The sequence below is a fragment of the Schistocerca americana genome, chromosome 8 (genome assembly GCF_021461395.2).
Source record: "Schistocerca americana isolate TAMUIC-IGC-003095 chromosome 8, iqSchAmer2.1, whole genome shotgun sequence".
NCBI lineage: Eukaryota > Metazoa > Arthropoda > Insecta > Orthoptera > Acrididae > Schistocerca > Schistocerca americana.
Genome location: NC_060126.1, coordinates 64,993,348 through 65,020,250, shown reverse-complemented (window position 1 = coordinate 65,020,250; position 26,903 = coordinate 64,993,348). Strand labels below are relative to the sequence as shown.

Genomic DNA, 26,903 nt, shown 5'->3' with positions numbered 1-26,903 from the left:
AGACGGAACGGACCATAAGTCCCAATCCCTGATGTAGACGATGACGAGGATGTTTTCTAAGTGCCAAATAACGTCAAAAATCATTGTTCTCGTTCAATACATCTGACTTTTTCACTGTTGGAAACAATTTCACTAAAAACGTTTATCTATTTACGTTCTTATTTATACACGGTGCGGGCTCTCTGTTTATCAGGGTATTGTAAAACCTAAATATCTTTTCGCTTTTAGATGTCTCGTCTATGTATGGGTAAATACTAGTAGGAAAAATATTAGGCTCTGGTGCACCCTTTGCTCTGTCTCATAAACACAAAACGAATAACAAAATAAGTATTAAGGACAGTCCAAAGCACAAAATCCATTATTATAATTGGAGTCAGCTCGGCGTGAGCATACTCAGGATTTCATAACGCCACGCTGGACACCATTGATTAATCTCTGACGCCAGCGACTCACTCAAGACGTGGATGGTAGCTGATTTACACAATAGCACGTGACGGGCACTCACCACGAGTAGTCAATTTTGAGCACAAATTCGTTCGTGTTAAACGGACTCAAGGCGATGATGTACACATAGCAGTCGTTGCTGCGGTAACAGTCTGACAATTCTATGAGTCTGAATACTTCAACGACGTGAATTTCGTTAAAGGCCTAGGAACGGTCCGACAATACTAATACGACCAAGTATCGGCACCTTCGTTTCGACGCCTATAATATCGATACCAAGTATCCCATTATTCCTCAGTCTGACGAGAAGTACTGACATCGGAAGTAGTCAATGGCGCAGGGGAAAATAATAACCATTCACTGCTATGAGAACTAAAATACACTATTCAGAAATATAACAAACATACCAGATTACATAAGCATCTACCTTTCAAATGTAATTAAGTTACATGTACATAAAGGAATGTGTCAATAACTTAATACATTTTCAAGAACCTTTCCCTCTTTTGAATTAATAAATCACTGAGAATCCGACGATCAAATTTTTATTTATAGTTATTGTAGCGATTACACGGCAGTTCATATAAATTCTCGCCAAGTCGAGGACGCGAAACACAGATAGGACGGAGCAAAAGTGAATACAGTACGTTCTTCTACACTACAGCTGACGAGTGTTCGGAATATTTACCCTCCATTGCTTACTGCCGTTTTTCATTCTGTACTCTGTTCATGCAGTCATAGCTCAAGTCCCATATATTGCATCGTATTTTAAATAAGACAGTTTATGTTTAAAAAAGTTTATTTTAAACTAGCGTTTTTGCCTTATAGGAAACCTTGTACTAACGCTTTTTAAAAACGGCACGTAAGTGTGCATAAAATTTAAGTCAATCCCTATACTTTAGTTTTGATTTAGATATTTGTCCTTTGCTGCTTAAGTTTGTATCTAATTTTATAGTCGAATTGTTTCTAGCAAACACAACTTAATTTCCACATTTTGCCTTTCACTATGGATTATAAGTTACTGGGGGAAGAGACATCGACCATTGCCGTCCATTGTTATGTATTGATGGATTGACGAACAATATTATTAGTAAACTCAGGCTTTTTGTAGATGCAATCTGTCAGATGCCGATAATATTTCATGTAAAGATTGGCAATAAGCTTCAAAAGTCCAGACAGGTGAAACAGTAGAGTTCACAAAACGTAAAAACATGGTATCACATGACCAGACTGATAACACGAATACCTGCTTGTAACAGCCGGTATGGTAATTATATCGTTTGCTTTCATGGGTCAGAGTTGAATTGTAGGTAAAGCAGGTGACAAACCTAGGTTCATAAGTAGTATCTACGAGAACGCACTCTGTGAAAGAGATTGCTTAGAAAACACTCGTGCGACCTGTTGACTGTGTATCAAAGATGGGCACAGATATGTCTGACACAAGGGGAATCTTTGCTGAAACACCTGAACGGGCATACGCTTGAAGATAGACGCCAACCATTCTGCGAAACTCTACGTACGAAGCTTCAAAAACAATTGGAGACTTGGAAAGCACAAGAGTCTGCTACGTATTGCTGCACACAGGCCTTTAAATAGTCATAGTTACCGCGCTCCACATGCGAATAGCCCCAGCACGGGAGCAATGGGAAGCCCCTGCGCCACGCACTGTGCAGTAGTTCGGATATAGTAGCAGTCTTCAGTCCAAAGGCTGGTCTCATGTAGCCCTCCATGCTAATCTATCCTGTGCAAGCCTTTTCGTCTCCGAATAACTGTTTCATTCTACATTTCAACCTGTATACTTTACCTCCCCCCCCCCCCACCCCAACCCACACACTCTTCCTTCTGTTACCAAAATGACTATCCCTTGTTGTGTCATGACGTGTCCTACCAACCGTCGCTTCTGTTACTCTTTCTTTTTTCCCCAATTCCATTCAGTACCTCCTTATCTGTTATCCGATATAAAACCTTCCATTCTCTTCTTGTCTGAATCGCTTGCTACCACTTTTAGTTTCCTATTTCCTAATCACATTCCTTCTGCATCGCCTGATTTAATTCGGTTACATACCATTACTCTTGCTTTACTTTTGTTCATCCTATAATCTATATCTATAATCTCTTTCCATTTCGTTCAACTGATCTTCCAGGTCATTTGCCCTCTCTTTCATAATTAATATGTTTTCGGCAAACCTAGAAGTTTTTATTTCTTCTCCTCTAAATTTTGATACCCTTTCCAAATTTCTCCTTGGTTTCCTTTACTGCTTCTCAACTCTGGCTTCCCTTCCCTCTCCTGTTCTACTCTCGCAACAGCGGTCTGGTTTATGCACACGCTGTAAATAACCTTTCGCGACCTGTACTTTATCCCTGCTGTCTTTAGAATTTCGAAGAATGTCAACATTGTCCAAAGTTTTCTCTTGAAGTACAAATGTTATAAACGTATGCCCACCCCGAAGAAAATGAGCTATAAACATAGTTTGAATACGTAAAATACTTTTCTGGTAGATAAAATCTTAGTAGTGCATACAGGAGTAATCGATAGCTGGGATACAGACGGTATCTACAGAATTTTAGATATTGGTTTTGATGCCAAATATCGCATCGAATCTAGTATACCTGCAAAAAATTCAAGAACCTTTCATGAAGACGTGCAGCATCCAACAAGGTAAACAGCCGCTCTACTTCATTCACTCGGGTTGCAATGAGACGAGTGCGGCGAGATTGGAAGGCGCTGGGGTACTTTGGTGATAAGACTCGCAGTGATATTTATATCTGAGCGCTGTTGTCGGAGCATCTCTCTTCTTTCCTGCTAATACACTCCGGCTAATTCTAACACACTAACATTTTAAGGCGAATAAACAGAAGATACCCTCCTTTTTTCCCTCAAATTAAGGCCTATGTTTGAGACTGGTAGGCTATTCTTGGCCAGGAATACCCTTTTTGTCAGTGCTGGTCTGATTTTGATGTCCTCCTTGCTCCATTCGTCATTGGCTATTTTGCTCCCTAGGCAGTAGAATTCTTTAACTTCATCTGCTTCGCGACCATCAATCCTGATGTTAAGTTTCTCGCTGTTCTCATTTCTGCTACTTCTCATTACTTTCGTCTGTCTTCTGTTTACTCTCAATCCGGTACTCATAACTGTTTATTCCATTCAGCAGATCATGTAATTTTTCTTCACTTTCACTGAAGTTAACAATGTCATCAGCGAATCGTATTATTGATATTCTTTCACCTTGAATTTTAATCATACTTCTGAACCTTTCTTTTGTTTCCATCATCTTTTGTTAGATTGAACAGAAGGGGCGAAAGACTATCCCTGTCGTACACCCTTTTTAATCCGAGCACTTCGTTCTTGATCGTCCACTCTTCTTATTCCCTCTTGGCTCTCGAACATATTGTATATTACCCCCTTCTCTCCCTACAGCCTACCCCTATTTTTCTCCAAATTTCGTACATCTTGCCCCATTTTATGTTGAACGCTTTTTCCAGGTCGATAAATCCTATGAACGTATCTTCACATATCTTTAGTCTTGCTTCCAATATCAGCCACAACGTCAGAATTGCATCTCTGGTGCCTTTAGTTTCCTAAAGCCAGACTGATCGTCATCTAAAACATCCTCAATTTTCTTTCCCATTCTTATGTATATTATGCTTGTCAGCAACTTGGATGCATGAGCTGTTAGGCTGATGGTGCGTTAATTCCTTCTTGTCAGCTCTTGCAGTCCTCGGAATTGTGTAGATGACATTTTTCTGAAAGTCAGATGGTATGTCGCCAGCCTCATACATTCTACACACCAATGTGAATAGTCGTTTTGTTGCCACTTCCACCAATGATCTTAGACATTCTGATGGAACGTTACAGCATCAGACTTCAAGCCAATAATCAGAGACGCGCGGCTAGAATCGCAACAGGACAGTACAACCCTTACGAAAGTGCAAGAGTCGCTCGGGGAACTGAGATACAGTAGAGGAAGAGGACGTTGTTCTCGTGAGACTCTGTTGGGGTGTTTTCGGAGAGCCGGAATTCGTGAAGACTGTGTATTCTGCTCTCTCCACCGCTTATCTCGCGCTGATGTCGAAGGCGAGGTGAGGGCACGCCCCGATGCCTGCACCCAGTGCTCTCGGCCATGCAATGTTCAACGCCTTGCGGAGTATACATGTAGCTGTACAGACGCTGAAACAAATAACACTTTTAAAAAAAGGCGCAGTTTCGAAGCTAATGTAATTCGTAACGTACCTTCTCGTGATTAGGATATTTATGTATTTTTCAGTTAGATTGTTGCGAGTTTCGTCGGTTCGCTGCCTGAGAAGATATCTTGCACGCCAACATGACCAGGTAATGGGCGCCAAACAGTCAGAACTTTAATTATAATTGTTTCTAACTATAAATAATTTTTGATTTAGATCATGTTAGGGGAAATGTCTCACACATTGTCCGTAATTGTGCCATTATTAAAAAGGAGTTAACTTCTTGTTTCGCTGAACGAATGAGTCTTCCGGGAATATACGAGGTGGTACGAAATAGTATGGTATTAAACAGCAAATTTTGAGAGAGCGAAATGCGTCAGTCGGTTCTTGTACACGATCCCGCCAAGGTCTGGCTCTGAGCACTATGGGACTTGACATCTATGGTCATCAGTCCCCTAGAACTTAGAACTACTTAAACCTAACTAACCTAAGGACAGCACACAACACCCAGTCATCACGAGGCAGAGAAAATCCCTGACCCCGCCGGGAATCGAACCCGGGAACCCGGGCGCGGGAAGCGAGAACGCTACCGCACGACCACGAGCTGCGGACCGCCAAGGTCTTCGTGTCAGCTAGGAGCGCAATACTTTTCCATTTACGGTTTGGTTGCGATTATTGATAACGTATCAGAAATGTATTCACAATAAGTGCACTGCGACGGCATCCCGCTTCTCCATTAATTAACTGTAGCTATCCGCTATTCTATAAGAAGCCACACTGTAGCACGATAGCGTTACAGGCTGAATGCTTGCTCACGAAGTCGGCTCATGGCCACGCGCACCCCTGTCAGCTTACCTTCCTCAGCGAACAGGATTTGCTCGGTGTGCCTGTATGCCTCCGAGGCCACTGCCCAAGGGCGAAGCTTCTACTTCTAAACAGCAGTATTGGGGGCTAGGCGTGAGGGGGACGTAGCCAGTGGACTAACTCACTGAAAAGTGCTGAGAGAGAGACAAAGAGAGAGAGTTGTGTGTCGTAAAAATTAACATCTGCACGACTAAATCTGCCGCAGTTTTTACGAAACTTATTTCCGGAACAGGTAAGCTCAGTAACGAGGATGTAGGTAACAAATGGAGAAAACTCCGGCCTGGTACTTCCTGATAGATGAAAACTGTCTGATGAAGCAGGATTTAGTACTCAGACATAAAGAAACTAACATTGTGTTGCATTTCTGGACCGAAAGTCCATTTTGATACCGGTTCACTAAAAATAGCTCTATATTTAGAAGTGAAGGTTGAGCAAAGTTTTTGCAGCCGTCAGAAACAAAAGATTCTGATAACTTCTTTGTGTCGAATTAAGAGGGTGTAATCGTAAAACACAGTTAACCGTTAATGTCAACTAGGGTAAGGGTTGGGGTTGGGTTGGGTTGTTTGGGGGGGGAGGAGACCAGACAGCGAGGTCATCGGTCTCATCGGATTAGGGAAGGACGCGGAAGGAACTCGGCCGTGCCCTTTGAAAGGAACCATCCCGGCATTTGCCTGGAGCGATTTAGGGAAATCACGGAAAACCTAAATCAGGATGGCCGGACGCGAACTAGGATAAGGGACGAAATTACGAAACACGTACAATACATGGTTGATCAAAAAAAAAAGCAGCGATGGCTGCTGTAGCAGAACCGGACGTCCTCGCAAAAATTTTCTGCGTTACCTACGTGCTTCATAATAAGTAGCTAGTCTACATTTACGTCTACAGGCGGTTCAGAAATTACCGTTACGGACTTTTAGGACATTAGAGGCTAGTGAGTTCATGATATTTTGAATTGAAACTCATGTCCGGAAACATAAAAACATATTGGTAACGCGACCTTTTTTACACGAAATTGGTTAGGCGTGATCCAGTACATCATTTGTTTTGTAATTCCACTCATTAACAGTCCAAGAAATTTCTCGTCTACTCGTTGACGGGTTCTCTCCTACATGACGCGGTGGGAGGCCTCTTCCAATTAGGGTGTGCGGCGTCTCGTAGCACCAGTCACGGTGAAGGTACCCTTTGCCAAAGCCGGTGCGTAACTGTGGAGAGAAGGGTATTCGGTGGAGTCGGACATTGTGGAAAACTCTCTTGCTAAAGGCGTCGACATGCTCTTCCATTGCTGTGAGCTTCCCCATTCATAAGGATCATGTCGGTGTATTCTGCAAACGTGTACTCAACCGCGTTGCTGTAAGACGTGCACACATATTAACGAGGCTCGAAACAGGTCACAGAGGTAGGACAGATATCAAATGACATCAGCCGCTCCGACGTAACCCCCCCCCCCCCTCCCCCTACCATAACTACACTGCTGCATACCTATCTGGCAAACATGTTTTCAAACGGCTGTGGCACGGAAACGGTACGTTTCTCTACATGGGTTCCTGTTCAAAATGTTACGTACCCACTGCCCTCTATAAAAGTCCTAGAAGCTTGTAACAAAAATTTCCGAACACCCTGTAAACTCTGCAAGTCGCTTTATGGAGTGTGAGCCACTCTCATTTCAGCCCTAGTCACGAATGGTCGGCGGGAAGAGCACTGTTAGTAACCTCCGTCCCTGCTACAGTCTCTCTAATTTTATCTTAAAAATGGTTCAAATGGCTCTAAGCACTATGGGACTTAACATCTGAGGTCATCAGTCCCCTAGACCTAACTAACTTCAGGCCATCACACACATCCATGCCCGAGGCAGGATTCGAACCTGCGACCGTAGCAGCAGCGCGGTTCCGGATTGAACCGCCTAGAACCGCTCGGTCACAGCGGCCGGCAATTTTATCTTCATGAACTTATTCCGATACATAAATTCGTAGCTGACTCGTCTAGGAAAGTACGCTCTCGGAAGTTTAATTGTAAGCCACACTAATATTCAATGGACTGTCTGGTACGTCTGCCATTGGACTTTTCAGAGCCAAATCAGAACCGTTTACTGAAGAACAATACGTATAAGACTAGCATTGGGGATTACTTACAATCCCGACTAGATTTCGAATTGCTTAAGATTCTTTGCAAGACGACAAAGACAATGGTAATTTTATCGGCATACTGTACGCCACGTGAAGGAGTGTCAGAAATGCTACGCAGCTAACGGTGCCCACACGACAACGGGACGCTTAACGGAATGCGCCTAGCGCAGCAGCGGCTCCGTGTCGTCGCACGCTCGTTTCTAGACGCACAGTTGGCATTTTCTCCGCGCCACCTCATTAGTCTGCAGCTATCTACTGTCGCAGCGCACCCACTAGAGGGAAAAGAACGGAACGTGCCGCTTCAAAACCCTTAACTGCAGCACACACAGCAGATCTGGTGAGAGGTCTCCGACACGACGGCGTCCAGCCTTCTCGCCCCGCGGGGCCTCGGCGTAACGCCGGCACCGATGGTGAAACCCGGTGGCCGCTGCAACATTAGCTCTGCACAACACCGGCGCCGCTGCTGAAAGGAAATAGCAGCTGGAGGAGACGCGGCGAGGGCTGCGCGCATGCGCACGCGCGCGCGAGCGCACTGTGCCACGTGCCGGCCCCGGCGCCCTACTTTTGTTACCGCGGAGGGGAAGGGCCGCTCACGTGGCTGCGCGGTTCCAGCCGCCTCTCGCTGCACCGCGTGCTCTGACCGTTTTAAATCAATAAAACCTCGCTTATTGTACGACACTCAAACATGTAACGTGTCGGGGTACACACGTTACCGAAATGTCACAGAGATAAAACAGTCTTTGGATTTGAAAATTACGTCATCCAAGTCGTCTCAGTTTATTTTTGCTACGCACTATTCAAGTTATCTGCCGGAGCCGCCAAAAACACACCCCAGCTCTTCACTGGGTTTAAAAAACATAGCGAAACGACCAGAAGCTGCTGTGATATGTATCTACTTATCAAGCTTGACCCAATTGGTTGTCGATCAAAAAATACGTATCACAGCAGCTGCCTTTCTGTACTCGGTATTAGCTTACTGTCAGAGAGCAAGACGTCGCTACATAATCGGAGGCCCACGCTATTTACACACAGGTCGGCGGTAGCTGTAGGCAGCCATGTTGGCAGAAAGTCGTAGCTTCAGCTGCCGCAGTCTGCCGGTCCGACAACTGTTTCACGCCGCGGCCTTGGCCGGCCTGTGACGTCATCGCGAACGTGGCGGTCATACGGGGGACAGCGCCTCGCAAAAAGCGGCTTCTCTTCTCACTTCCCCTCCCAGCATACGGCTAAATTAGTCAGACACGGTCTGCAGCAGATCGCACGCTGGGGATACGCCAGTCAACAAGGAGAAATGGAATCCGAAGGAAAATTCCGTGAACTCTGCTTGCGTTGGCCACAGGCAGAAATTAAAGCTGTACACCAATCTGGAAGTTTCGTCAGCAACTGAATAGACTTATCATTACAACTATCGGAGTACGCATAACATACAGGCGCAAAACTTCACGTATTTTAATCTGGTTCTGTGTTTAGGGACTAAACGTGTGTGTCCTGAAGGAAGCTTCTAGGCTTCTAGAAGTGCAGCCCAAATAATAAGAACTCAGGACAGAAAGGACTAATCCGTGAAATATTTTCCGAAATTCAGAAAAGCTTTGCAGACAAGCAAAAGTGAGCTGCAAAGGCGAGGCAAGAAAGAGCGCTCTTGGCGGAAGTGAAACAGTTCACGAAAAGTAATTACACCTCAGTTCGCTCCGTGAAAAGGGGGGGGGGGGGGGGACAGCAAGTATCTCTCGTGCACAAATTAGCTCCAGCAGACTCAACGAGATGGCATAGCGCTTAAAGCGGACACACACGTATTCGGGAACGACGATGAGCGTGTACTAAGGGATTACGAATGAAGTGGGCAATATACCCAGCTTTCATAGTGCTCGGAGTTTTGCTAGTGTCACTGCCGACAACACTCTCTCGTATCCGAAAATCTCTTAAAAACAGGCCAAAACTTTGTGCAGGTTGTTACTCCTTGAGAAATTTCTGACCATATCCTCAAGAAGGCAAGGATGAAACATGATTCTTTTTAAGAAGGTAGTAACAGAGTTGGTCCTAAGCTTTACGTTTCGTGGCAGGACCTACACACGGATGTTCGTTCGCTTCTAGCTAGTGTAATATACTGTATGTCGCGTTGTGTTCAGTTTGCTTCCCAGAGGGCTCGGCACGCAGAAAGTGGTAGGGCGAAGCAGCAGTAGTTAACGCACGTATGCAGCCCAAGGCCAACTCTCATACACAGCGAAAAACCACGCAAAGTGATGAGCACGGAGCGCAAGATTCCCCAGCGGCCTACTGTACTGCGCAGATATGGAAACACCTACAGTGGCAATATCCGCGTCCTCACTACGCCTCGAGCATTTAAGTAAATTTAAAGTAGTACAGAGATAAATGTTTGATCATCACTATTCGTATACAAATTGTCTTTCTCATTTTACCTTCTGCTTTCGACTTTTCGGTCTACCTTGATCCATAGCACGTGGCCTCTTTGGATTTCTGGAAAAATTTCCTGTTTTGTGCCATTTACACACACACACACACACACACACACACACACACACACACACACACACACACACACACAAAACCGACGGTTAATGTCCCTTCTACGGCGAGTGCATAGAGACAGTGCAAAAGTTTGGATCATCCTTTTCGGAAGTATTTTGAAACCAGCCGCTTTTAGCCATTTTTGGGACCTCGAAAAAACCGAAACCTGGATGGCCGGACCGCGATTTGAACAGTCGTTCATTCTCTGGTATTCAGCGTCTTACCGTTGCGCCACCTCGCTCGGCTTTCGACGTGAGGGCTACCCTGATAGAGTAAACGAACAGGAGCTCTCTCTGAAGTGAAAATTGAAAGAATACTGGTACGTGTGCGTGCAAACTCAAGGGATGAACGAGTGTTATGTTTTACCCTAACACTTGTCAAAGGAACCGAATCGCATTAGGAATATGCGTGGCTGTGAGTGTGTGTAAGTGCTTAACGTGCAGTTGTTAATAGCCTTGAAATAAAAAAAAAGGCCAAAATCGTGGATTTGAGGAAAATGAGATAAGCGTATAATAAAGAGTTAATGATCATAATTGCGCTATTAATGTGTTTTATTTGAAAGTCAAGCACGGAATGGATCTAGTTTCCAAAGGAAATTATAAACATTGAGTTGTAATAGTATGAAAAACTTAATGAAAGCGGAAATGAATGGAAAGCTGTAAGTGCCACATCAAAAAGAGAGTAAAAGTTCATTCTGTTTTTGTAAAACCGTAATTGCAGTTTCTTGGTGTTCCGTACTCGTACACGGATATCATCCGAGACGTCCGCTTCATTTAAGCTTCTCCTGGTCTTAACTACATGATGCGTTTTTTTGTCTAACCGTACTGTCCACTGTACTTTGCATACATTTAGATTTGCTGTGTTTATAGCATAATCTGCTATTTTCTCGAAATACGACAAGTCACGTGCATGCATGTTACTGACGAGAAATGACTATTTGTCTCGATTACTGTATCACGTCCTCTACATCTTCTGCAACAATGTATTTGGTAACTCAAGAGTGTACGTTAGCGATCAGTAACTGGGACTTACTTCCTATGATGTGACCTTTTGCAGCAATACATTTATTACCCGTTCCTGGCTACTCTTTCGCTCAATTTCAGCTTTTTCCGCATTATGCCACAGTACCTCGTCCTTTAATTCGCCGTTTCTTTCCGATCAAACTGTTACAAACATTTGCCACCTCCACCATCTTATCCACCACTGAGGAGTAATCGCGCGGAACACACAACCTTACATAGGTTAACAGCAGTGGCTAGTAAGCCATATACCATCTGCCGATTGGATATGGTACTACGTCTTCATCTATAACAGTTTGATTTGAGCCTTTCATACGATACGGGGCTCGGCACGTAGAGCTGTCACACAAAATTTCAAAATTCCTTATTTCGGCACTGGACTCGCATTCGGGAGGACGACGGTCAATCCCGCGTCCAGCCATTCTGATTTAGGTTTTCCGTGATTTCCCTAAATCGCTCCATGCAAATGCCGGGACGGTTCCTTTGAAAGGGCACGGCCGACTTCCTTCCCCATTCTTCCCTAATCCGATGAGACCGATGACCTCGCTGTTTGGTCTCTTCCCCCAAACAACCCAACGCTTATTTCGGCACTTTGAGCCTTTTTTATTTCAAGTCTTCAATTTTTATTTTTCAACTACGCGTTTCGCCTTATGTAGGCATCTTCAGGTTGATCTTAATTTGATATTTCTTAGGCCGGCCGAAGTGGCCGTGCGGCTAAAGGCGCTGCAGTCTGGAACCGCAAGACCGCTACGGTCGCAGGTTCGAATCCTGCCTCGGGCATGGATGTTTGTGATGTCCTTAGGTTAGTTAGGTTTAACTAGTTCTAAGTTCTAGGGGACTAATGACCTCAGCAGTTGAGTCCCATAGTGCACAGAGCCATTTTTTTGATATTTCTTAGAACGATCCTTTATACAGTGTAGCGTTGAGTTTAACGAAGGCGATGTTGGCCTGATGTATTGACGATGCCATTTGGCTACACTGTCTAAAGGATCGTTCTAAGAAATATCAAATTAAGATCAACTTGAAGATGCCTAAATAAGGCGAAACGCGTAGTTGAAAAGTCAATAACTAAAATTGCAACCAAGACTGTTTTTAACCAAGACTGTTAAGCACTGCCACATATGGATTGGAAGTATTTCTAAGTCTTCAATTGTCGGTTCGTAGTTCACAGACAAGTTTCCGCTTGTAAATTGAAGGATTCGGTATTCTACGATTTACCTTGCGCTCTTTCCACTATTTTCAAAATCACTCCCTTTTAATTTTATTGAAGCATCATGATACGTGTTTCGGAATAACGATACAGCCTCCCAAGAACTCTAAATAAACTAGAGTAGTTTTTTCCGAGTAAATATAAAATGGCACGATCGTGACTGTTTTGGCCTCTGGCGTGTCTGCTGCTTGCTTTAGAACTGTTTGACGCCGAGGCGTGAAGGCAGAGGCGGCGGCGCATGCGCAGAGGCGAGCGGCCGCGTCCGGGTGTAACGTAACGGTACCGTGGCGGGGACGACGCCGGCCCACGCCTCCGGCGAATGCAGTTCATTTCACAACAGTACAACTGCGGCAGCCCCGCTAAAATACCGCACGACGCATAGGGCACACGCTTAGTTATCACTGTTGTTGCACTCGGTAATAAGGCACGGTTCCTGTGAAAGTAATTGTTCAGTGCCTGAAGCATAGGTGTATCGAATTTATTATGCAAATATTAGAGCCATATAACACACAAACAATCGCGGTGGAATTACATAGTTCTTTCAAAACACGAATAACAAAATAAGGCGTTTGCATTACCTGGACGGAAATTGCAGTCTTGTTGCGTTATTGCATTTTTAGAATTTTACTTCTCTTTGGCATCGATCTAGTTAGTGTTTGTAGTTCTTGCAGTGAAACTGTCTCCCATTCTTCTCGTATCGCTCTTTTCAGCTCACATAGCATCTCAAATGTCCTTCCATTGCGTAAACACGCCTTGCAGATATTCCCTCAAGATTTTCCACTGGGTTCAAAATCGGGCTACGCGCAGGTCAGAGTTGTAGCAGAAACATGTGCAAATGCCTTCTCTTGATGAAACATTAAACTTTAGCGCCTAAGGATCTCATACATTGTAATGAATTCTGTCTCTAGGCTCTCAGTGTACACGTCTTGTGTTCAGCCAAGCAATGTGTGACCTACCTTTAGTGCATAAGGCTGCCCAAATCAAAGCACTTCATCCACCAAAATTTCTACTCATTCTTACTTGCTGCTCTCTTCTCACATCGTGCTAATAATACTGAAATCCATCCGAATTAAAGTTTTTCTCATCACTGAAGATCACATAATCCCATTCTGAAGTTTATGACATGTCTCTCAACAAACTCCAATGTAGCCTACTTATGAAAATTCCTTGCAGATTAAAACTGTGTGCCGGACCGAGACTCGAACTCGGTAGAGCACTTTCCCGCGAAAGGCTAACGTCCCGAGTTAGCCTCTCGATCCGGCAAACAGTTTTAATCTGCCAGGAAGTTTCATATCAGCGCACACTCCGCTGCAGAGTGAAATTTCGTTCTAGACTGCTTATGTTTGGGTGTTAGAGCACGCTTCTGCAGTAGTTTCTTGAATGCAAGACATTTGTAATGTGAAAGAATTTGTCATATACGTCTGGCAGTTACTAGCAAATGTAAATCAGCAATATGTTGACAAAAATAACGGGTTGTGGTCCTCGCTTTGGCGTTTCGACACCTCAGATAATTTTCTACTTTACTCATATTTTTCGTTCCCTGCATATCGTGCGCTGCATCGTACTACATTATCAACCATGTACTTGAACGTTTCAACTTTTTAGCAGTTTAACGATTAGATGGTCACGAAAATGTTCCACAATCTCGTGTGGATGTTCTCTGTTCCAAATACGCACATTGTCACTGTTCATCTTGACACGAAACATGGCTTCGTCGCTAAGAAACAACTTCAGTAAAAAAAAAAAAAAAAAAAAAAAAAAACTGGCTTCGTCCAGCAGCCGCTGCAGGACATTGCAGAAGCCAGAACTAAACTCACAGCCCCGAGTAGTCAGCGCAAGCAACAGCTGCAGCCGGCAAGATTTTACGTTTGCGCGGAATGCTCCGGACAACTGACTGCGGCACGTCCAGTCTCTGCTCGCACGTGTCGTCCTGCTGACGAATGATTCCCGCACACGCTCCACGGTCCCGACCAGCCTGTTTCACGTAAAGGAGACAGTCTCACGGAATGTGCCGCCCAAGGACTGTTTTCCCTCGCATTTGGTACGAAATCGTTGATAAATAGTCACAAATGCCTCAAGAACACTAAATTACCGCATCATTCCATTATACGCCACGTTCTGACACGCCTGCCCCCTAACCGTGCGCTCTTTAACAACACGACGGTGTGTATTACGAATCATAAATTGGAGTGGGTCTGTGCCCACTCACGTTCTGTATGCTTTGTAATTTTCGGGCAATCGTCTTCTGAAACGCCGAAGCCACGTATGAATAACCCCGTATACAGCCAAGCCCCGTTACCGCAGCCGCCATCTAACGCCCCATACACACTGTCAGTGGAAACATGTTTGTGTGTCCCCGACTTTCTCGGAGGACGTACTCTGTCGACACTGGTGGCAAACATTACTCGCACAGTGTCGGCATCGCCTGCAGCTTTATGTCAAGTAACGAGAACGATATGTTGGTACGTAGTGATGCGCTATTAACAGTACAAGATTCAAGCAAACCAAGAGGGAGGTGAATATGGAACGGTTTCTGTAACTTCTCTAGCATGTCATCTTCCGATTCTGAAATTCTAACGAATATGAGATTTTGTAATACTAACTAACTAGTATGGCAAGACCAATTGTTTCACACAAAGCCAAATTTCAGGAAAGCAATTACAGTGAACCTCAGACTTCCTGTTACTCTTCGTTGTCTGGTATCGGGTAATTCATTCGGAAACTTGCCTATTTATTTCAAATTTCGAAGAAAACAATATCTGAAAACAGTACCAGAAGGCCTATCATTAGTTCAGAGCGTGAAACATTCAAGTACCTGAATGAAATATATTCATTGTGGCGCTTTTCTCTGAAATTTGTCTATGTGCAAGAGAGAGCACTGCCTCCATGTTTAATCACTCGGAAATGTGCGAGTGATGGAGGTGTGCTCGTCGATGCCCCAGCCACATACATACGAACGATTACACATTTTTGGGGAAGTTATCTTCCGCTTCACAATGGAGCTCGTTTACTTTATGTTTGGTGACAGTCATCTGCAATGTCTTTAAGCCTAACGTTCCACGCGCACTCCTCTGACTCACTCTGTTTTCATTTTCTATCCAAACGATCACCACTACGAGTGTTTCGGCGAAAGCAGAACTGGAAATAAAAAGAACGAGCCGCAGTGACTGGCTAGGAGGGGTGTTTCCTCTGGTCGACACCGACACCGCCGCGGGTAGCTCTTTCTGTATTTCCAACATGGGGCTCCCAGTAGCAGGCGACAACATTGCTGTGACAGTGTTGAAAATTCAGACTACGAGGCTAAAAACGAAACGTACCGTTCTTTCGAATCACCTCACCGCCTCTTTGTCCGCCTGCTTAGCTGAGTGGTAACCTGCATGCCTCCCATGCACCGGGCCCGGGTCCGATTCCTGGGTGGGATGGAGATTTTCTCCACCCGTGGACTGGGTATTGTGTTGTCCTCATCGTCTTCTCATCATCATCGACGCGCAAGTCGCCCAATGTGACTTGCCGCAAGGAGGCCGAACCCCGATGGGACCTCCCCGCCAAGAATGCCGTACGATCATTTCATTTCATGCCGCCTCTTTGACGGAGGAAGCCTCGCGTAAGGAGGCGGTCCCCGCCACGACCTTCTGTAACCAAGACTGGCGTTCCCAATCGACGCGTGGCGGAAACGTGCAAGCGGTGATCTGCTGTTTTCAGCCGACCGGAGTGGCCGTGCGGTTCTAGGCGCTACAGTCTGGAACCGAGCGACCGCTACGGTCGCAGGTTCGAATCCTGCCTCGGGCATGGATGTGTGTGATGTCCTTACGTTAGTTAGGTTTAATTAGTTCTAAGTTCTAGGCGACTGATGACCTCAGAAGTTAAGTCGCATAGTGCTCAGAGCCATTTGAACCATTTTGCAGTTTTCAGTAATTTTAGCAGGCGAACCGCGATGTGATTTACGCCTCTTTCACAGTGGAGGCCGCCCATCTGAATGAGGTGCCACTCGCCGAAGCCTTGGAGCATAAAGCACGCGTAGTGGCTCAACTCTCAGCACTCTGTTGGTAGAACTAGTCAATTATAAACGGTTCCCACAGAGACGAAAATGTGTTTGCTGCAATTGCTGTCATTAATAAGAAACGCAAAATATCAAAACCAAGTACTGGTGCCACAGAACAGTGAACCTTGTTTATCGGGTCTTCATTAAACCGGATCTCAGGATAGTCTTTCTTCTAGCCTTTAATTTACTGAAACTATAAAGTATTCGTAATGACACAGTTTCAGAGACATTACTGGTCTCACGCACATATGATTTTTATGTATGTAGACCGAAGCGGCGAGTGAAGTTTTGTACCGAGGACGGGAATCGAACACGGGCCTCCTGCTCACTAGGCAGGTCGCTAGCCACAGAGTCCAGCGGGACGACGCCCAGCGCACGTCTCTGGATTCTCGCCATCAACGAAGCCGACTCCTCCGAATGCAACTCATTTTCACTGGTTTAGGGGCTAAGGCACCTTCCTAGTAAACACGAGACCCGGGTTCGATTCGCAGCCTCGGTGAAAATTTTCACTCGTGGCTTCAGTATATATACCCAAAATCATATAACGCATTTGACACTCGAGAAGTAATAGTGTCAAGAATCGACAACGACAATCTAATTTAAAATCAGTCACCCGTCATTCAAGAAACCTACCATGTTACCAAATTAACACCGACGACACAAAAGAAAGAATCACGTTAGCTGCAAGTGGGTACTGATTTGAATCGACGGGAAAGTTGAACATTTGCGCCAGGCTAGGACTCGAGCCTGGGTGTCCTGACCACTGCACCATCCGGACACATTCGCCGTCGCAACTGCACGGACTACCCCAGCACGCCTCCCCTCAGACCTAAATTCTCAACTTATCAACACACTCCTAGAGTAGTGCCTCTCGCCAATTATCCTCACTACTCGCGGCATTTCGCCGATTCCCATAAGAGTTCGAGCGTGGTACGCATCCACACTGAAGTTATCTGACGACAACACAGTTTTCCAGTCATCTAGGGTCCAACCGATATGGTCACGAGCCCAGGAGACGCGCTGCAGTCGACGTCGTGCTGTTAGCAAAGGCACAGCTCATTAACGCCAAATCTGGCAGCAATGTCCTAACAAATACGTGCGTCGTACGTCCCACATTGATTTCTGCGGTTATTCCAGGCAGCGTTGCGTGTCTGTTAGCACTGACAGCTCTACGTAAACGGCGCTGCTCTCGGTCGTTAAGTGAAGGCCGCTGGCCACTGCTTTGTCCATTGTGAGAGATAATTCCTCAAATCTGGTATTCTCGACACACTCTTGACGCTGTGGATCTCGGAATATTGAATTCGCAGACGATTTGCGAAATGGAATATCCCATGCGTCTAGATACAACTACCATTCCACGATTAAAGTCTTAATTCCTGTCGTGCGGCCACAATCACGTCGCAAACCGTTTCATATGAATCACCTGGGTACAAAATGGCACCTCCGCCATTGCACTGCCCTTACAGAAAAATAAATTGTTTGTTGTAAAAGGCGGAAATTTTCTCCATATTTCTTTTCAAAAGTTTGCAGATGAGGTCTGCACGGCAAATAAGGCCTGGGGGGAGGGGGAAATAAATGAGGAGTATACGGCAAATGAAGACGACATACTCTCGCTGCACACTCCGTGAAGAGGATGCAAAATGCGGAATATCACTGTGCCTAATGCGTAATTAGCGAAACCTCGGCGATCGCGTACGTGCAATAGACAGTAGGGCGCCGGTATTGACGAATCGTTTGGTACGGGAGTGTCAGGTGTGCGCAGGCGGAGGCGGAGGCGGCTGCGAGCTGCGTGGCACGGCGCGCGACCTTGCGCGACCTTGGCTGCCAGCTGGGCCGCGCGCATGCGCACTCGCGCACTGCCGTATCGCATGGCTGCGTAGCGCCGGGATCGGCCCACCGGCTGGCAGCTGCAGACAGGCACGACGAGACAACAAGGCCAGCCGCGAGGCCTGGTCACGAATGTTCCACTCAAATCTATACAAAGGGTACGAGCGGCATTTAGTGTAAAGAAAATTCTGTCCTTATGAAACTAAAAGCGATTGTTGCTATCCATTCTCTGCCTGCCAGTAGGAGATAAGACCCGGAGATCCACGGTCTCGATTAATTTCTCTGCAACTTTCATTACGGGAAGATCGTCAAATGCAGCGACAAGCCTAACAATCGCTGCGAACATTAAAATTGTTGTCAAACGTTAGTTTACGAAACAGCCAACACTAATTTTAAAGACAGCGTCACACAGCGTTATACCAAATGGTGGATCTTCGCCCGAGTCGCGGTCCGGTACAATATCGACACGACACTACACACACACACATACACCACCTACTACTGGCCACTTACGATATGAAGAACAGCCGTGACTCAGGTACATAGTAGCATCTCACATGGTCCTCCGACACAAGAGGTCTCTGCTGTCCTACCTTTATGAAAGCTACATCCCTGCGCGGGGGGACGAAACGAGGTGACGTGCAGCAAACTGAGACGATTGCAAGGAGGCACCTCCGGGAGCCACGCTGGCGGCAGCTTCACCGAGCACATGGCGCATAGAACCATCCGCTACTATACAGCCGTCCTGGATAGACAGGAAAGGGGAAACGTCGGTGAGTGCTTCTCTGCCACTTTGTGCTGCGTTAGATCTGACACGGCGAGTTCTCCGCAGACGCTGCTGGGCGCAGAGACACGAGAAGAGCTGCAGAAGATCGCCTGCACCTGCTTGTGAACCGCGGCTGTTCGGCAGCACTCTGCCGGCGAGAGCAATGTCACACCGCGCTGCATCTCATCTCGAGGCCAGGAACGGCGCAGCTTCCGGTTGCCTTCTTTACGTCCGAAGAGCTCCGTTACGGGCAAACACAATAGCCTTCAAGTGTCGCTGATGTGACCTGCAGTCTGCAGAATTGTTTGATGCAGCTATTCGAGCTAATCAATGCTGTACAAGTCTAGTCATATCTACATACCCACTGAAACCTATAATCACTTAAGCTGCAGGCAAGCCGTCGGTTCATCTGCAATTTTTACCCTCGGCACTTCCCTGTAAAGCGAAATAAACCATTCCTTGATGGCTCAGGAAGAGCCAGAACAACCCGGCCCTTTTTCGCCTTAAATTCTAGTAATAAATCGTTTTGTATTCGACAAATAAAAACCTTACGATACTGTCAAAGTGGATACTTTCGTTCAAATACTACCGAGCTATCGATGTAATTTCAAATACTAGATCCGACAGCAAATATCACGTCTTATATCCGAACTTCCCTGCTTCAGGGGTTCCTGTATCGAATGACCAGGTGGATGGTGTCTCGTTGGTAACAGATAGCATTTCTTGCAGTGGACAAATCTCCGTCACAGATATGTATACCATTCAGAAGGGATATTGTGGTGGAACTGAGGTATTTCGTGCAATGCAGCTAAAACTGGGTATTGGGGCTATCTTTTAGTAAAAGAACTGTATAGCGGAGACTATTCATCACGTAGTGGAGATTTTAAGTAGTTCAAGCGTTTCCAAGATGGCCTTGAAGACGTTGAAGATGACTCACTTCCAGGACGCCCTTCAACATCGAAAACGGATGAAAATATCGAAAATGTACGTATTCTGATTCGATCTGACCGCCGGTTGAGTATTCAATCGATTGCTGAAACTGTAGGAATTGACAAAAATGCGAAAGGCGAATGTTCCATAACGAATTTAACATGAGAAAAGTATGTGGTGCTGAAAATTGTCACGGACGAACAAAAAGAAGCTCGTGAAAATGTTTGTAATGACGCGTCGAACACTACTGAAAATCATCCCAGTATCTCGGAAAGAGTGATAACATGTCACGAATCTTGGTCTTTCACTTATGATCGAGAAACTCAGCACCAGGCCGTGCAATTTCGCCGAGACAAAAAAATGCTCGAATGAGCAAATCAAGCTTCAAAGCGATGATGATTGTTTTTAATATATATATATATCTGCTAGGTGAACACCGGGCTGGTCCCCAAGTTCCGCCTCAGTTACCCGTCGCAGACATTTGAAACACGTCTGCACCATTTCACGATTTACACTAGACGCAGACATTTGGGGTACACTGACTCCTTCCTGGGGGGTACGGGGTGGCGGCAGGAAAGGCATCAGGCCATCCCTAACATTAACGTTGCCAAATCCGTTGTAACCACGCCGACCCTGCGATCGCTGCGGGACAAAGAATGTATATATTCGTGGAATAGTTGTATCTTCACATGGTTCCTGAAGGTCAAATTATTAATCAACATTACTACAATGAGGTTCTTGCTCAACTCCTTGAGAAAATGAGAGAAAAACGGCTCGAATTATGGAAGAACAAGTCACGGCTTGTACATCAAGGACGCGGCGTCTCCTGCTGCAGTGTCTGTTAAGAGGTTTCTAGCCTGTGTTAGACCACTCACCTTATTTGCCCGAGCTAGCACCATCACACTTATATTTTCCCCGAGTTCAAATCCGCATTACAAAGAACAAGATTTCAGTCCGTTGGAAAAAGTGGCACCCGTCACCAAGGAGCTCACAGAGTTTCCAGTGCTATTTTCACCAATGGAAAACAGGCATACAGGGTTGGGGGGATAGTGCAGGGGGGGGGGGTATGTTGAGGAGGGGAAAATAACTAAATACACTGCTCCAAAAAAATCGGTACACCTGAAATGACGACGTCGAGTTTGATCCGGTAACAGCGTATTCCATCTAGGGGTTAGTAGATATACTGGTAATGGTTTCAGCATCGTCAACCAACAGATAGCGTAGTTGCATAGATATCAGTGGGCCATCTGTATCTACTTTCTAATAGGGAATGCTCACAGCCAGAAAGCTCAGCGTTGTGCTGAGGTGTGAAGCAAGCAGACGATCACGCCACGGAGATGCATTCGTGCTTTCAACAACCAACTGAGCGAGTCTGTACAGGGTTAATTTGTGGCCTTCCGAGTGACGGGATGGTCCTTTCGGGGAAGTGCCACACAAGGTGGGCGTGCTGCGTCAGTTGTGCAACGATGGCGGTATCGGCGGCCACGTGAACATTCTATACCCGTAGACGGGGTTCTGGACGTCCACGCAGCACAGACGTCTCGTAAGGGCGGGCATCAGTGACAGATGGTACAGCTACAACAGCACAGGTAAGACGGCTTCTGTAGCAATGGGCCTACGTGCACGCACACCTGCAGTCCGCAGTCCGTCTTCTGCTCACGCCACAGCATCGACGTGCACGCGACTGCTGCTGTCGGAGGATCACTTGGAATGTCGCGCCGTTGTCTTCAGCGATGAAAGCACATTCTGCCTGCACGCAAGTGATGGTCGTTTGCGCGTACAACGTAGACTATCTCGTGGGGTGCGTTCGTCCGAGACACACCGGCCCTAGGCCTGGAGAGTACGCTAACCAGTGCTCGGTACGTCCATAATGTTGGCCCCGTTCTCTTGCAATGTGATGTGTTGCTCCTACAGCATAATGCTCGCCCACAAACTGCTCGTGGAACTCAACGCACTCTGTCAGACGTGTAGCAACTTTCCTGGCCGTCCAGTTGAGTACGTGTTGGATATGACGGGACGAGAAGTGACTCTTGTGACTCGTTAACCGACAACTCTTACAGAACTACGTGAACAGGCCGAGCAAGCGAGGCATAACGTATCCCAGGACAGTATTCGCTATCAGTACGATCGACAGGATACCAGTCAGCGCCTCCATTGCCCGTCGTGGAAGCTAAACCACGTACTTTTATGAGGGTTGCAGCATGGGTCGATACCTGATACCTCAGAACCGATTATGGTATTGATCTGCAAATGTAATCTTTTCAGGTTCTCGACACGCACTGTTGCAACAATAAATTCGAGTGAATTGGAGACCTTCAAAAGAGTGTGCTAACTTCCTTTCCGGTAGTGTTTGTATGCAGTAGTCCCGGTATTTTACAAGTACAGCTTGTTTAGCCGCGACGCGCACCCCTGCGGCCCCCGCGCACTCACCTGGATGTAGCGCAGCGCGCTGTGCAGGATGCTCAGGTTGGACGTCTTCTTCTCGTCCGGCGAGGGCGGCAGCTGCTTCTTCAGCAGCTCGAAGCACTCCTTGAGATGGGCGCGCCGGTTCTTCTCCAGCTTGTTGTGCACTTCCCGCGTCCCCATCCTGCGCATTCAAAATACGCTCCTGTCAGTCGCCGACAAATTGCTGCCGCCATGGCTCAAACTAAACCTAAACACCAGTTTTAAGCAGCGCTTTTGCGCTGTTGCTTTATGCTCGCGTGGAGAATGAGTATCGGTACGTCTGTTGGGATGCAGAGGTTTAGACAGGAAACTCGGATTCGTGAGGGCGGGCGGTCCAGATCGTTTCTGAGCATTCACATTTAAGGCTTTCCATGTTGTGCTTAAATCAGTTTTAAAGCAACATCAACATATACAGGATGTTCGGAAATTCCCGTTGCAAACTTCTTGGACCTGTAGAGGGGAGTAAGTAAACAATATTTTGAACCTACGTCCGAAAACGTACCGTTTCCGTGCTACAGCCGTTTGAAAACATGTTCGCTAGGGAGGTGGACAAAACTGATCATGTTTCCTTTTTGTTTCTTTCGTTACTAATGAGTAGAATTGTACAACGAGTGATGTACCGGGTCACGTCTAGTAAATTATTTGTAGAAGTTAGCAACATGTTTTCAATTGGTTGTAGCACAGAAACATGGGCTCCAATGCAAAATACTAACCACTGAGTTGCCTCTACTAGTCGTAACGGAAATTTCCAAACACCCTATATACTTCGCAAGTCATCTTGTGCTGTGTGGCGGGAGGAGGGAGACGATCTTTGAGTACAATTGTCATCTCCCCTTTCCCGTTACAGTCGCGAATAGACCGCATGAAGAACAATTGTTAGTAGCCTCTGTCTGAGCTCGAATCTGTATAATTTTACCTTCCGCGAGATACACGTAGGAGGAGACAATATACTGATTAAGTAATGGGAACGTGCGCTTTCGGACTGTCAACAGTGACCCACATTGCTACCTACAACGCATGTCTTGCTGTGTCTGCCTCTCCGTGACCCTTTCGCGCTTCAGGCAAATGCCGAGATGGTTAGTTTGAAATGCAGACGGCCGTTTTCCTTCCGTAGCCCGAGCTTGTGTCCGTTTCTAAGGGTATAGTCACAAAACCCCAATGCTCAGTCTTCCTACTGTCTTGTAACCGAAGTTCTTTATACACGGGGTGGATATAAAGTAATGGCAATACTGTCGTAATACGGAGGATGTGCGTCACATGGCATACCCGCTATCTGTAACTGACAGCAGGTCAGCTGAAGTAGTGCAATGGGTGGCGACGTTGTGTTTGAGTCAGCTGCTATGTATACTATGTGACAGTGCAGGTAATCGATTCAAGCGCCCTAACAGTATGTTTAGGAAACACGAGCAACGTGCGTAGAACAAGACTGAAGTGGCACGTGGTCTTAATGGCCGCGCGGTTTGAGGCGCCATGTCACGGATTTCGCGGCCCCTCCCGCCGGAAGTTCGACTCCTCCCTCGAGTGTGTGTGTGCGTCACACACACATTTGGCACGTGGTCGGAGCGCAAACAATGTTTCCTCCTGACACTGCACCCCATCATCCTTCATGACAATTCATGATGCCACACAGCGAGCTACGTTAGGACCTCCTGCGTACGTGAGAGTGGGGGATACTGCAACATCCGTCGTATTCACTCGATACGAGTCCTTACGATTACCATCACGAAGGAAGCTCTTCGCAGCCCGCGCTACAGCACAACAGAAGATATCATCGGCACTGTAGGGCGGTCTTTACGACATATCGACGGAGGTAGACGCGCTGTACGACGCCTTCGACAAGTGCGGGCCGGCCGGTGTGGCCGAGCGGTTCTAGGTGCTTCAGTCTGGAACCGCGCCTAGAACCGCTACGGTCGCAGGTTCGAATCCTTCCTCGGACATGGATGTGTGTGATGTCCTTAGGTTAGCTAGGTTTAAGTAGTTCTAAGTTCTAGGGGACTGATGACCTCAGATGTTAAGTCCCATAGTGCTCACAGCCATTTGAACCATAATCATTTCCGGTCAATGATGGCTTCAGTTGGAAGAGAGGACCCAGTCCATTCCATGTAAACACAGCCCACACCCTTACGGAGCCACCAGCAGCACAGTGACTTGTTGACAACTTGGGGCTGTGGCTTCGTGGGATCTGTATCACACTCGAACCCTACCGTCAGCTCTTATCAACTGAAATCGGAACTCATCTGACCAGGCCACGATTTTCCAACCGTCTGGGGTCGAACCGATACGGTCACGAGTCCAGGACAGGCGCTGCAGGCGATGTCGTGCTTTTAGCAAAGGCACTCGCCTCGGTCGTTTGCTGCCATGGCCCACTGAGGCCAGATTTCGCCGACTTGCCCTAACGGATACGTTTGTCATACGACCCACATTGATTCCTGCGATAATTTCACGCAGTTACTTGTCTGTTAGCACTGATAACGCTACGCAAACGCCGCTGCCCACGGCCGTTGAGTGAAGAGCGTCGGCCACTGCACTTTCCGTGGTGTGCGGTAATGCCTGAAATTTGGTACTCTCGGCACACTGTGAATCTCGGAAAATTGAATTCCCTAGCGATTTCCGAAATGGAATGTTCCATGCGTCTGGCTCCAGCAATCAATCCGCATTCAAAGTTCCCGTCGTGTGGCCATAATTCCGTCGAAAACTTGAGTAGAAATGACAGCTTCGCCAATGCACTGCCCTTTTATACCTTGTGTACGCATGTCGCTATCCGATGACTTCTGTCACTTGAATGTATATACGTGGGCTACGCCAATACTGCTACGTGTGTCAGTCTTTTCCCTCGTGCACTTTAAATGTTAGACAACTTGCAGCAAAAGCGCATACGATGCACACAGGTTTGTGTGCTAGGCGCGCCTCCGTGTGGGCAGCGGAGGCCCGCGAGTGCCGCGTTATGCAACGCGCACGACGTGGCCGCGCCGCAGGCGGCCTGCGCACAATCGTTCCCTTCGCAAATAGCAGCGCGCCCGACACCTGCCAGCCAGGCGTCTTCCGCACAACACGGTGACCCGGACAAAGGTTTCTCAACAAAACTACTCCTCCTCATTCTGGTTCGTGATCATACTGTATAACAACGATATTATCTTCAAACAATGCGTCCCCTTCACGGGATGAGCAACTGAAAATTCTCCCTAGCGAATGCTGGCACCATCATCGTGCGTAGGTCAAGTACTACGGTTCCTCCTGATGATGGAGTACTGCTTATAAAGTGTACGGTATCTGCGTAATTGGGCTTTTGTGCCAGTGGAAGCCTGCAAGAGCCCCAAAGACAAATATGTGATATTTAGTCTACCTATGCTATACTTGTGACGTACGGCACTGTTTGCTGGGAGATCCTGGGACAGGTTCAGCAGCCAAAACTAAAAATGTTCTCTTCACCGGAGCACCACGGTCCCTTTCCTCAAGAAGTGCCTAATGTTGTGTCTTCTCTTTGTCAGTTCAGCGTAGTTGACTAATCGAGGAAGGTATAGCATAGCGATGTTTTATAAATGACGAGAGATGGGAGAGTGTGAAAGCCGGTGCAGGCACATAGCCTGATCCTCTCGAATGCCACTAAGTGGTGTTCCGGCCACTTCCGACGGACGGATCTCTACCAACAGTGTCACATGCCTTCATTCCATGAGACACTGCGGAGACTTTTGGAATTTAATCCAGGACACTGGCGCTAAATCTGGTGGTCCCAATTCTAGACTACCATCTTATCCGCCCCTAGATCGCCAAATACTAACGACGAAGATTTCTTCCTCCAGTAGGATTCGAACCGGGTGCCTCAGAGTCGAGCACCACCAGACAGGTTGCGTAAGCGACCTCGGTTACGAAACGGATGCTATGGTCTCTCCAAATTTGCTGCTGCAACTTGTGATATTCACGATGAAGTCAAATCAACAATTTTTTATAGTTTCAGATAATCTTCTACTAAGATCTTTAAGACAACTTAATTGCTCGTACAGAGGAGACGAAGATTGACTCCACTAACAGAGTAATGATATCTGCGAAGTTTGACTGATGAAGCGAATTCTGGGGCTGATGAGCACAAGGAGAGTGAAGTTAGTGGGAAAACAAAAAATACACGCTATAATGAGAGAACATCTGATTACAAACATTGTGAGAAGTAGCGAATAATGTGGGCTGTCATACTGGAACGTTACTTGAATAAGTTAACAACCAAAGCTGTACCAGTGAGAAAGAAAACGAGTCCACTCTGCAAGGCAAGACTGTGTTTGCGGATCATATGGAAAACGATCTAATCCAACTGGTCGATACACGAGACTGAAGTCGTAGACGCACCGTGTGATGGAAATATTACAACGATGCGATGCGATCTATTAGTTCGCGTACTACAGAAAAATCAGCTGTGACTTCAGTTAGGGCTACGCTGCAGCAAACACAGTATAGCGTTGCGTTAATTTTGTTAACGGTAGGAAAGACCATCGTCGTCAGGCCGCATCGTTGTCAGCTTCGCGACACAGCCATCAAC

At 46.5% G+C, this 26,903-nt stretch overlaps 1 protein-coding gene across 1 annotated transcript in view; it reads right to left on the bottom strand.

The window, feature by feature from the left end:
- Positions 1-26,903, bottom strand: part of LOC124545014 (max-binding protein MNT-like) — an 83,955-nt gene that overhangs the window by 42,938 nt on the left and 14,114 nt on the right. The window contains exon 2 of the mRNA XM_047123791.1: positions 22,361-22,517. Within this exon, the coding sequence (XP_046979747.1) occupies positions 22,361-22,517 (157 nt within the window). The remainder of the gene's footprint in view (positions 1-22,360; positions 22,518-26,903) is intronic.